At 50.4% G+C, this 12,881-nt stretch overlaps 1 protein-coding gene across 1 annotated transcript; it reads left to right on the forward strand.

The window, feature by feature from the left end:
• The first annotated feature begins 610 nt into the window (after positions 1 to 610).
• On the forward strand, positions 611 to 11,075 carry LOC137904764 (MAGUK p55 subfamily member 7-like). Its single transcript, XM_068748967.1, has 17 exons — positions 611 to 691; positions 1,394 to 1,471; positions 2,526 to 2,606; positions 4,203 to 4,337; positions 5,509 to 5,590; positions 5,690 to 5,775; positions 6,394 to 6,468; positions 6,831 to 7,027; positions 7,122 to 7,180; positions 7,387 to 7,401; positions 7,677 to 7,721; positions 8,692 to 8,850; positions 9,575 to 9,655; positions 9,742 to 9,835; positions 9,904 to 10,012; positions 10,417 to 10,544; positions 10,805 to 11,075. The coding sequence occupies exons 1-17, from the start codon at positions 611 to 613 to the stop codon at positions 11,073 to 11,075; spliced, it is 1,776 nt and encodes a 591-aa protein (XP_068605068.1).
• Positions 11,076 to 12,881: the final 1,806 nt, after the last annotated feature.

A 12,881-nucleotide genomic window follows, 5' to 3' on the forward strand; every position in this document is an offset into this window, starting at 1 on the left:
GAAAATCATTTCCAAACAGCAGTAATTAATCATTGAGCGATTTCATAATCTACCTGCATAGCCTCCTGAATAGAGGAACGGTGCCTTACTGTGATGCTGAAATCTCTCCTACCAGCATCGGGGGGCAGTAATATCTCATAAGTAGCATCTTTTCCATCGGCTGCCTGATGAGAAATACAATCCCTCCCTCTCTCCACTAACAGCTTCTCCGTTGTCCGTCCTTGGACGATGAAAGCAAAGGGAATCTGGACCAAATCACTGAGTGCGAGCTTACGTGAAGGTCTTTGATATTTGTCATATTTTCCTCTGTTTCGGAGCGAGGAAGATGCTGAACAGAACAGAGGCATGTCTAGAGGAGCAGGTCAACACATTAGCTTGTCTTTTTTTTTTTTCCTTTTCGCCTCTCTTATCCGGATTTTACAGATGAAATAAAATAAACACACACGACTGGGAAAAGGTAGCAACAGGGAATCTTAAAAAAAACAAAACGGACCCAATGGTTGTTATTTCTCTTTCTTTGAGCTCTTGACCTCACCTCGTAACCAGGTGTGTGTGTGTGTGTGTGCGTGTGTGTGTGCGCGTGCGTGTCTCTGCAGGCTGTTCATCAGCGATGTCTCTTGCAGACAGAGAGGAAGACTACAGGTTCCTCCACAGTGTGTTGATGGAGAAGAAGCTTCATCTGCTCTTTAAGGTGAAGCAACAAATATTCATATTCCAGTTTCAGTAGTAAAACCGTTTCCTTAAAAGTCCCGCGTTGGATCAAAAGTAACAAATCGCAACAGTATCCAGATCCGATCCGAATGAAATTCACTGCTGAGATAAAGATTCCCGCTCTACACAATTGTGTCAAATTCCATAAACATCGATCAATTATCAACCGAGATATTGAGGAACAAATATGGAAGCTCCATTGACTGCAATGTTAATGAAAATTTCAAAGTGATCCAGAATCCAGGATCTCTTCCGGATCACCACCGACATTTAATCATCTGTTCCTGGTAACATGAACCAACATTTCCTGAACATTTAATCAAGATCTGTCCCTAACGTTTTGAGTTATGTTGCGAACAGACAGTCAAACCAACGCCGGCGATCACATGACCTCCTTCAAGACGATTCACAAAAATGAGCACGACCTCATTTGAACCTCATGTGTGCAGGTCTTTGCTACTTTGTTCCCTCTGAAACAATGTATCACGTGGCATCATTGTGTTATCTGGATTGCTAACATTGATTTTAATGTATCAATAAGTTTGTTTCTGTGTCCCTGCAAGCGCTCGTCTTCCACTAACTTCATATAACTGCCAGGAATCATTGCTAGAATTAAAGCAGAAGTTGCAGGTGCCTCTTCTCGGCGCAGAAAAAGCTTCATCGTGAGGCCTTTTCCCGACAGATCCACGAGTGCCTGAGGCGCTTTGAGAAGCGAACCCCCGTCGCCGCCCAGCAGCGCGCGGCCTGTCTGGCCTCAGACGTAAGACGCTTCCTCCAAACCTCTCTTGCAGACAAGATTGCTCATCGTAAACGTTTTCCTCTGATGGACGGATGGGTTTCCCCGTCGCACAGGAGCAAGGAGGGGAACACACACACACTCTGAAACGTTGTCTCAGCACGCCTTCACGTCGGTTGAGGGGCGCGTTTTTGACAGCGGAGACGGTTCTGCGTCTCCAAGCCAGGACGACCGAGCCGAGCGGACGGCTGCTAGAGTCGTTTGCGCTTGGCCTGACGTTCCAGGTCGGAGGAATATAATTAAATTCAGATTTGGGATGAAGTGACGGAGAGGACTCTCGCTACGACTGTGACTCTTTCGGGCTTCATATTTCCTTCCCCAGTCATCTCCATTCCTTCGACCCAACCGCCATTCCTGCGCTCCTACTCCATCGCTCTCGTCGTGCCCTTTTGATCGGGTCCCACCTTCATTTCCTGACATTTCCCCGTCCTTGTTCCCGGTAGGAATGTTCTCCTTACACCTTTCTCCCAACTTGACGCTTTCGTTTCTCCTTCTCTCTCCAGCCATAATCAGTCCTTCCCCTTTCTCTCTCCATCTGCTCCCATGCTGTCATTCCCGCCATGTTTCCATTCTGTCTGTCTACGCCTATCCTCTCCATCGCCTTCCATTCACTCGCTCTGCCTCAGATTCGGTTCGACATCCACTCTCTCCGTCTGGCTTAAATCATCGGGACCGACTGGAAGGGCCAAATCCCGGCTCTGCTTCCCCTCAGGGAGGCTTCTGTTTGCCCACAGTGGAAACTAATGACCTTCCTGCGTCGACTCTGGAGTGCGCCATCGACATCTTGAAGCAGTCGAAGTCATTACAGTAATACACTTGACAAGACAAGCGGCTGCACACAGTCACTCGCCGCCGACGGTCCGGGTCGGGCTGTCGTAGCTGTCGCCACAGCTGCCGTTTAGCCTTGAGCGTTCGGGAGACAAAAGATATTGGTAGAATTAAAATGTTAAAAATGTCTTTCATGCTAAATAATCATTTGGGGAATAGAAGCCATCTTTTTATTTTTCACTCCTTCCAGTTGGCGGAGGAGCTGAAACAGCAAAACAGGAAGGATGAAGTTCAAGAACTGCTTGGGCTCTTCTTCCAACCCCACTTTAAGGTGATTTCCTTCCTTTGTGTGACAGCGTTTTATATTAAGCTAGCGTTAATAGCCAGTCAGCTGAGGTTTAGCTCAGGACTACAAATGGAGGGAAGCAGCGAGCCTGACATCTTGGATTTTCCACATGGAACGGCAACTTTCCGTGATTCCTTTGTTTCTCCCGCTGATTAAGTTACGCTACTCGCCCAAAGCGAAGTTTTAAATGCAAAGCTACAGTCCGACTTTGCATTGGGTCGACTTCAGGGGGCCTAGCATAAAAAATAAAGCCCCAACTATAAGAAACTCTGTGACCTTTTCCCTTTTCTGCTGAAAACGAGACAAAAGGATTAACACTACTTTAAATAGAACTTCACCATTAGCTGAATTTAGCATTCGAACAAGTGTGTCTAACAATTCCCTCAAGTTGGACGCACATGGCTAACGACGGACGCTATAACACGTACTCATCGTGCGGTCACGCTTCTTGAGAGCGAAGCCGTTCGCACTTGAAATGGCCCGTGTTTGGTTTCCTACATTCGGCTCTTGTACGTGTCACGCAAATTGGCAAAAATAAATCCAACTGTAAGTTTTATTCGGATTGATTTCACTCATCGTTCGGCCTCTTGAGAGGCGCAGGCATCCATCAACCGTTCAGGCATTGAAGCTAATCTACTCGCTAGTCTATTAGCGTTCGCTTCTCATAGAGGCGCAGACACGCGCACGCACGTTTCCCTATTTTAGATCTGCTGACACTGATTTGTGACACACACACACACACACACACAGTTTTCAGCGAGCCGCAGACCTCGTGTTTGTTGCTTAATGAGGAGCTAACGCCAGCAGAGAACTCACAGGTTTGTTTAAACAGTCTTAATGACCTGTTTGTTCTTGGCCCAGACGCAGGAGCTCACACATACTTACGAGAAACTCTCGCAGTAGTATTCTGTAAACGAAGGTTTTTTTTTTTTTTTTTAAAAGCTGCCTCTGAGCGCGGCCAGACGTTGCTCACGTGTTGGCAGCTCCCGCGCCGAGCGGCCTGTCGATGGACGCGAGGATAACGCGAGGCCTCGGCCGGCCGGCTGGCGGACGAGATGGAGACGATTCTCAGGCGTTCACACCCGCCTCATTCTGTGTAAGGCAGAGAGGAATAAACATTTATCCAAAATAAACCAAGTTCAACATGGAATTGAATGTTTGCAGGCTGAAGAATCTGCTGCTGCTGGCTGCGAGTGCAGAAAGGCTAGCCGAGCTTTCTGGATTTTTTTAATTTTCATTCGTGAGTTAGTCACTTTTAATAAGTTGACGGAGAGCGACCGTATTTTTGTTTCAGGAACTTTTCAACCTGAGCATTTCTGAGTAATGTAAATCTGCATTAACAATATAGAGGTTTGTTGTACAGATGAGCAGTGATTGCGCCGGCATTTGTTTGACACCCGCTTCACAGCCAGCTCACCATTTTCCATTTCGTTTTTTGGGGCGTGCCGCCGCCTTTATCCAGTTCAAAGAGGGACACATTTAGACGATATTCCCTCCGATGGCACATTTGTTCAGGACATTTGGAATCGAGTTAGCAGATTGCCTATCATCACCTGCACTGCATTTCTATTTCCTTTATAGCGTCTCCTGTCTGTCCACGACGCCGTGGCTCAGAGCGACTTCGGGCCCACGCTGCCGCCGGTTCCCGACGACGTGCTGGAGGAGGACGAGGATTCCTTCCAGATTGTCAGTCTGGTCAAAACCAAAGAGCCTCTGGTGGGTAAATATGCTTTGAAAACAACAAAATGCCTTTTCCGGGAGCGGCACGGTGGCGTAGTGGGTAGCGCTGTCGCCTCACAGCAAGAAGGTCCCAGGTTGGAATCCTGGTATGAATCATCACCGAAAGGTTCTAGATTGTTCTTGGTGTCTTTTATACACCAACCATGAAAAGTAAAAGTGAATCAGAGTTGACTGCTGAGCTGCTGCTCGCCGTCTTCATCGGGGATTTGCAGTCACTTCTTCCACATCTGCGTTTCCGTATATCTGCCGTGACGCACGTCAGCTGGGGCATTGTTTTGTGCGTGTTCCTGCGTATTTGCCCGCGCATGTGAACAGCCAAACGCCAAAGCAGGCCTTTAAAGCCGTACCGAGCATGTACAGTAAACGGATCGGGATAACCGCTCTTCTGTTTCTGATGCTCTCTAAATCTTTCCCGAACGTGCCAGGATGATCGGCTTTATTGTTCCAAGTCATCGTCACTTATCTCTGGAAGTTTCCTGGACGGAATGAGCGCGGACTGAAGACTAATCTAAGCACAAAGGGCACATGCCTCCGAAATCCACGGAATTTGTTGTATTAATGATGAAAAAAAAAGGACAGATTTGTTCAATCTTCATCTGGATCAGGATCTCTGATCCTGGGGGGGGGGGGGGGGGGGGGCAGACTTCATTCCAGTGGATCCAGCAATTAATTAGAGGACAGAAACAATGCTTAAGAGTTTGAATTCCTGGCTCCACGTCAGAAGGCCGTCATTTTTCTGTGACCAAGGACCAATAATAAAAAACACACTTTTGTTATCGATCCCAAAACTAGATTGGAGAGGGGGGGGCTGACCTTTCTCTGACATAGTGCCTCTGATTGTTCAGGCATGGTCCTGTTTTCCAGACAACAGGGTTACACCCTGATTGTAGTCAACTACATAAGATGGTCTTTCCATTGCGATTCGCTCCACATCAGTAACATCTGTTGAAAATAATGCTGATTTGGGTAACTTTTTCCAGTTCGTCGTGCGTTACATGAAGGCTGCCGCTTAAACGGTCCCGTCCCGATACAAATAACCTTCACCCGACGTTAAATAAGAAGCCCGTCTGGACTCTAATAAAATCAACATGTTGTTTTCAGTCTCTATTGCTTGACCTCTTTGTCTCCGTGCATCTCCATCCTGAAGGGGGCGACGATCAGGAGGGATCAGTCCACCGGGGCTATTGTTGTGGCGAGGATCATGAGAGGAGGGCCAGCTGACCGAAGTGGTAAGATGAGCGTGCGTTTGAGTTTCCCGCGGGGGTTAATATTATGATAATAGATCTATGTTAGAACAGAAGAACATCTCCACATTCATCTGTTTGAAGGCCTGATCCGTGAAGGAGATGAGCTGAAGGAGGTGAACGGGGTTTCCCTGGAGCACAGGAAGCCGAAGGAGGTGCCGCTGCTTCTGGTTCGTCTGGCCTTTGGTCACATCCTCATTGGACGATCCCGTGTCTTTGATAAAATATACAGCCGCCCCTCGCTATATCGCTGTTCCCTTTGCGCGGATTCATTGTATTGAGTTTCCACTATATCGCTGGGTTTATTTTCCTTATTTCAATGATAAAATAAGCAGCCTAAGAATAATAAAACAGTAATAAGATAGTTAAAAAAATACATTAAAACGCGTATACAGTATTGCAATACAATATACAATACGGTACCGGTGCGGTACGGCACATATTGAACGACATCTGCGTTCAGAAGAGCCGCCCCTACGTGAGATTCTACATGCCGTGCTATTCGCCTTGCTCATCCAGTTAGCATCAGCGTGCGAGTCGTTCGCGTTTTGTGTCGACTGTGCGCTTGTGTTTTCTGCGAAAGTTTCATTAAAGTTTTGAAGAAATCCGACGAAGCAGCCAAAACCACCTACGGTTGCTAAAAAAAAAAAAGTTGCTAAACAAGCTTTGGACTGCTGAGTCACTCTGTAAAAAAAAGAAGCTAGCTAGTTAGTCTTTAGGCTATGCTAAACTAATTGGCTAATACCGTATTGCAAAATATGACTCCGATTGTGACTGTTCCTATGCAGGCTCGCTCTCAGGGAGAAGTTAGCTTCACAGTCATTCCGGCGTCGACAGAAGAAGACATGTCATCTGATAAGAAGGTAAAGTAAATGCACACTTTCGATTCTGTGCATATACGACATTAGCATACAGTCTGGCCTCGCGTAGCAAATCTTCCACCTGGTTCCTTTTACCGCAATGCTGTCATGATACAGCGGCGCACTGTCAAGAACGCACTAACTTCATAGCGTCTTGCATGTTTTTGTGATTTAAATGATTTATCATCTTCCACACATCACATGTGTGGAGCCAACGTGAACAATGAATCCATACACTCCGTGGAAAAGTTCAAGTCCCACAGTCCTCTTTGTTTTAGGAAGCCTTCTAGGCCACTGACAGACGAAATAGAAAGGTTTTCCTTTTGTTAAGGAAAGTCATAATAAAAGGAATTTTATTTTCCTAGCTGTTTGTGCGAGCTCTTTTTGACTACGATCCCAGCGAGGATCCGGCCGTTCCCTGTAAGGACGCAGCTGTAGCCTTTAAGAGGGGCGACGTCCTGCAGGTTGTCAGCATGGAGGACGACACCTGGTGGCAGGCCCGCCACCTGAGGGACGGGGTCCAGCGGGCAGGGCTCATTCCATCGCAAGAGCTCCATGAGAGGTGAACTTTTAGCCCAAAAAAGAAATGAAAAAAAAAGGACTCTTCTAAATATACAAATTGTGATTCAGCCTTGATTTATTCTGCTTTCTTTCAGGAGAGTGGCGCTACAGCGACCCGAAGCCCTGTTCAAACCTCGACCAGTCAAACCGCCAGGTGTGATAAAAATCACACACCTGAAAAGAATTAAAAAAAACTTTTATCACTGCCCAATAAACCTGTCGGAGCTGGTTTAGTGCTGAGCTGAGAGGCGGAAGGGTCATCTGTGGAGGTTCTAGTCGGGGGGTTGGTCCTGGTCATGGTCGGCCCCTGACGCCTTCTAGTTGTACTCAACGCTTTTGTCTTCTCCACATGCTGCACAGAGGAGGAGGAGGAAGGTACCGCCTGTTTGAACGTACCTTCAGCATCTGGTAATTTGCATGATGTGATATACCTGATTACTTTAGGTTCTGGTTTGGGGGGGGGGGGGGGGGGGGGGCAATGAAATTTCTAAAGTCAGGATATCACAGATGTAGAAATAAAACAATTATTAGAATTTCCAGTGTAAAATACCGTCGCTTTAGGGTGAAAACTCCGGAGCAGCTCACGTATCACCCCCTTGTGATTTGCGTTAATTTTCTCACTCTTTCCATTCCTCTCTGTGTTTTTCCAGCGGAGGAGCGTGTTGACTATGGAGCGATATCAGGGATCCGCATCGGTGAGATGCTTGATTTGTTCCATTGATACCGGATGCGACTCGGGCAGAGAAAATCTAACTACGGTAGATCCTAAGACTATTTTCCTAGATCCTAAAACGGACTTCGGGCGGTCTGGGTTGTAAGAGAGGTCATAAATTTATCAGAATGTCGTTGGTTCAATCCTCGGATCCCACTTTGGACCTCATTTGTAAAAATAAAAAAATGCCCGTCCACTTTTCCTCAGAAATGAGTCAAATCTGGAGGAAGAATCTCCCTTGTGGGATCAAAGAAACATCTTCCACAAGAAAACAAGTCAGATATCATGGCCGAGAGCATGTTGAGGAACAGACGAGGATTTGACGCTTACATGCTCTCCGCTCGCCCTCGTTGCATCGCGGGGAATAGAACCGCTTTCTAAGACGCAGTTCTCGGTGAGGTCATCGCTTTAAAAGCCTGTGTAAACAAATGTTTGAACTCTCTGCTCAGAGCGCCGCGTGTTCCATAAAACGGAGCCGAGAGAGGAAATGGTCGGATGTGCTTACAAAGTGAAATTACAGCTGACGTCGGAGAGCGCCTGGCAGCGTCGTCTTAACAGCAGTTAGCGTTCTGAAAGCGTGCAGGCCTGACCGCAGGCGGTACGGCAGGCGCTGGCTGTCAGAACGCCACGAGCTACGCCTGACAGACGGAGACGTTTGCCTGTCGACTGGGATCGCTGCTGCGCCGCGAGTTCCCCCCGAGTGGTGTCGTCCGTTCTGCTTCCTACACACTTACAGTGTTCTTAAATCAGGTGCTTCCAGGTGGAACGCCGAGGGGTATAGGAATACTTCAAATCCCATGAGTCATGGATGTAAATAAAGTTTGGAAAGGGAGCCGAATAGAGTACGTTTAGTGAGATGCCTGTGGTTGGATCACTTGGACGCTTCAGGGACCGTCCCAGGCTTCCATCCTGCACCGGGCCAGCTCTAAAGGTCCCGCTTTTATTTCATCCAGCCGGTTTACGAAGGAGTTTCCGGCTCGGGAGGAAGAGCAATCGGGTCGGCGAATCGGCTCGGTCCAGGAGGTGGAGCGCCGGGGTTCCCCCGACCTACGTGGAGGTGATCCCCTACCGGAGAGACCTCCGGGAAAGAGGCCGTCTGGTCATTCTGGTTGGTACGTATGAGCTCTGCGTCTATTGAAGTCCAAAAAAATGCTCTACGCGGCGCTTATTACACGATAATTACTGTGTAACATGTACAGAATGGAACACGACGGGAGAAAGCGTCGAGGAGATAAAGGGTGAATGGAGGGAAAGGGACGAGAAAATCCCTCGCAATGTCCGCCAAGCGCTCCGCCGTGAACCCAGAACAGCTAAAACACCTTGGATTTAGATTTAGACCGCTTGAATTGGATCTCGCCCCGACTCCGGATTACGTTTTACCGCCTGCTGCTCCTCATCGACTGGAGGTCGGCGCTCAGAATGTAGGGCCTCGTTGGCAGCGAGAGTTATAGACAGGAAAACCAAAGAAACCCGGATTGCTAAAGCAGGAACCGCTGGATCAGGTTCGACCAGGTCGGAAAGCGTGTCTCCAAAAAGTCCCTTTGAAGTGGCCGAAAGTCCTTACGGGTGGGTTTTAGTGTTGAACTCAAGGTCAGGACGGAGCAGGATGACGTTCCTCTACGGCCCGGCTCGGAGACGGCGCTCCGGTCGAGTCTGATGCAACGTGGAGCCGGAGCTCGGTCGGCCTGACTCTCTCTCTCTCTTCCTCCTCTGACGATAAAGACAGACGTGTCGCCAGATCGCTGAGCCCGTTTGATGTTGGGCTTGTTGGGGGGGGGGGCGTTTGTGTTGAGCGACGCTGGGAATGAACGCAGTGTCTTGATCCTCTGTCTCGAGGGCCCGACGGCGTTGGCGTCAACGAGCTGAAGAAGAGGATCCTGATATCCGACCCCGACCGCTACGGCGTCGCCGTGCCGTGTAAGACACTTTCACCTGCCGCGCACGCACACACACACACACACACACACACTCTTAACGCCGCCTCCGGTCCCGTCCTCTTCCAGACACCACCCGTGAGAAGACGAGGCCGGAGGAGGAAGGGGTGGATTATCACTTTGTGTCTCTTCACACGTTCGAGGAGGGCGTCCTCAGTCGCAGGTGCGATTCTTCATCGTTCCCGCAGCCGTCTGGTCTCGGGTTCGACGCCCTCTGTTCCGTCCATCCAGGTTTATAGACTACGGGAGACACAATGGACACTACTACGGAACCAGTCTGGATTCTGTGCGCAGGGCGATGGCGGCGGGGAAGGTGTGCCTCCTGGACATGCACCCGAGTGTGAGTGCCAAAAAAAACCGGATCCGTTCTGGCGCCTCGTACGAACACGGAGCGCCGCTTTAGTCGGGAAAAACATTCCCATCAGACGACTTGCTTGCTTGTTTTCCACGGATCCGTGAGTCGCCGCTGCAGGGTTGAATTTCCGGTACTTCCTGTACTTAGCCCCTCCTTTAAATACGATTGGCAGGCACGGTGCTAGCCTACTGAGATGGCGGGTTAGCATTAGCCAAAAGTCCCGCCTAATGAGGCCCTCCATTCCAAGCCCTCCAAAATGGTTTCGCCCTCTGCCTGCGCGGATCAAGAGCCGATCGATCAGCTGATCGCCTGACCTGGTCTCGCTTCTTCTAACACGTCCTCTTCATCGTGCCTCCCCCCCCCCCCCCCTCTGTCGATGTCACCACCAGAAAATAAAGCACGTGTACACGTTTGAATTCAAACCCTACGTGGTGCTGGTGAAGCCGCCGCGCGTCGAGGAGCTGCGCCTCGCCGGGAGGAGGGCCAAGTTCACCTGCAGCGAGGAGGAGGAGGAGGAGACCTCAGCCAGGAATGTTTTGGTAAGAAGCGGAACGCGCCCGTTACACGTGGGACACCAGGCGCTTGATCCCCGTCATGTAAGCCCAACAATCTGGCTCGTGGATCACCGCTTTACCCCCCCCCCCCCCCCCCCCTGGGGTCAAACGCCTGCGTGGCATCCAGTGGCATCCCCCCCCCCCCCCCCATGTGGCGTGGGTTCCTTAGCAACAGTGGAACGCTCCTTCTGGTCATCCCGCCTTTATGTCTAATCATCCGTCTCTTCCAGGACATGATCGACTCGGCTGAAACCATGGAGGACGAGTGCGGCCACTTGCTCGACAAGGTGATTGTCAGCGGAGACGTCGCCGTGGCGTTCGGGGAGCTGAAGGCGGACCTCCGGAGAGTCGAGGCGGCAGACGTCCGGTGGATTCCCGCCGAGTGGGTTCGCTCCTCTCCCGGAAAGACTCGGGAGGAGCGGCGGCCGCTCGGGCGACTGGACGCGAGCGCCGAAGCCGCTTTCGCAGGAACGGAGCTTCGTTTTGCAGCTTGAATTTTTGTCATATTTAAAATGTTTTTCAGTTTGTAAACAAGCCCCGCCCCCCCCCCCCCGGTCGTGATGACCACGATTTTCCACGCCGTCCCAGAGTGTTCACCGAGTTAAACCAACGGGCCCTCGTCCGTCTCGTCCCCAGGTTGTCTGCTGGCATCTGGCTGAAATAAAAAGCCGGGAAACGCTCCAGAGCTTGTGGCCGAGTGTAATCCGCCGCCGCCGCCGCCAAGTCACAAACATCAGCATGTAATTACTCTGACAGCTGCTGCACTCCGATCGACTGTAATGCACACCAGAGCAATATTATTAGTAGCAGTCAGCGGGGACGGCTCGCCAACGGCGTGCCGGACAAAATACTGACACGAGAAAGATAACAGTCAATTAGCCGGCGCGCGGAGGAGGAGGGAAACGTTTTACGACTGCACGGCTTGTTATTGGACGAACGTCGGACGAGGAGCGCCGACGCTTTACCCAGAGTGTATCTTATTTTACTGTAACGGGAGAAACGTGGCTGTCGAGCGTTTTATTATTGATCCAAGCACCCGAAGCTCGGAATCAACTCAATTACGGCCCACGAGTTCTTTAAAAGAAAACACGTTTCGACAATAAAAGAACGTTTCTGCTGCAAGCTGCTAAATTTCATTCGGGGCTGCATTCCACTCCGTTCGCGGCGTTGCCCTCCTCTTTTTGTGTGTGTGTGTGTGTGTGTGTGGTTGCCGTGCTCAATTGAGTGTGAAGGAGTGTTAATGTGTCTATTGCGTCGTGTTTGGGGGGGAAGAGGTGATGGTAATGGCTTCCACGGGACCGGGGGGGCCGGTGCAGACGTACAGAGAGAACGCTACCGCCGGGCTCTGCGGCCTGAATCCGGCGTGGATTCAGGCAAACACACTTTGCCTCCGCCAAGCAGCTTGCCTAACGGGGGGGGGGGTGCTTCGGCTCCAGGTGTTTTTCAGCTTGGAAACCGCTGGAACTCGTCCTCCCCGCCGCCGCCACCGCTGCTTTCAATACGTTTACCGGCTCAACAAGTGCCGCTCGGATTTTAGCCACGACCTCGAATAAAAGCTTCATCGGCATGCAGGAAAGCACGTTTTGAAGAAAAACATTTGATGTTTGGCGCAGTGGTAAGCACTGTTGCCTCACAGCAAGACGGTCGCAGGTTCGTCTCCGGCTTGTGGCCATTCTGTGAGGAGTTTGCATGTTCTCCCCGTGCCTGCGTGGGTTCTCTCCGGGTTCTCCGGCTTCCTCCCACCTCCAAAGACATGCAGCCTAGGCTGATTGGTGACACTAAATTGCCCGTAGGTGTGAGTGTGTGTGTGGCTGATTGTCTGTCTCTGTGTTGCCCTGCGATGAACTGGCGGCTTGTCCAGGGTGTCCCCTGCCTCTCGCCCATTGACTGCTGGGATTGGCTCCAGCTTGGCCCGCGACCCGACAGCGGATTAAGCGGTTAGAAAATGAACATGAACATTTGATGTTTGCTTAAAGATGATTCCGTCAGGATCGTGCGTGGAAATGACATTACAGCAGATCCAAACAGCTTTACATGAGAGCGTCTGGATGTCAGGAGGAAAAACACACGCGGGCCTGAACCGCAGTCTTCAGATCCCCCCCCCCCCCCCCCATGCCCACATGTTGTCATAGTCACACTAATGGGGGACACTTAAGCTGCAGGACCCCCGGTTTTAGGATTCTTCACGGCACGTGTTGCTCCGAAACGGAGACGAACATCGGCTGCAGATATTTCTGAGGCTTGAATCCGACATGCATCCCGCCAAAAGACATCCATCAGCAGCGAAATGTGCACCGCTG

This window comes from Brachionichthys hirsutus, chromosome 15 (genome assembly GCF_040956055.1).
Source record: "Brachionichthys hirsutus isolate HB-005 chromosome 15, CSIRO-AGI_Bhir_v1, whole genome shotgun sequence".
Lineage (NCBI taxonomy): Eukaryota > Metazoa > Chordata > Actinopteri > Lophiiformes > Brachionichthyidae > Brachionichthys > Brachionichthys hirsutus.

Coding starts and splice junctions, on each gene's coding strand:
- LOC137904764 (XM_068748967.1), top strand. CDS start 611: ATGTCTCTTGCAGACAGAGAGGAAGACTACAGGTTCCTCCACAGTGTG. Junction 2,607..4,202: donor TCTTCCAACCCCACTTTAAG/GTGATTTCCTTC, acceptor TTTCCTTTATAG/CGTCTCCTGTCTGTCCACGA. Junction 10,545..10,804: donor AGCGAGGAGGAGGAGGAGGA/GACCTCAGCCAG, acceptor AATCATCCGTCT/CTTCCAGGACATGATCGACT.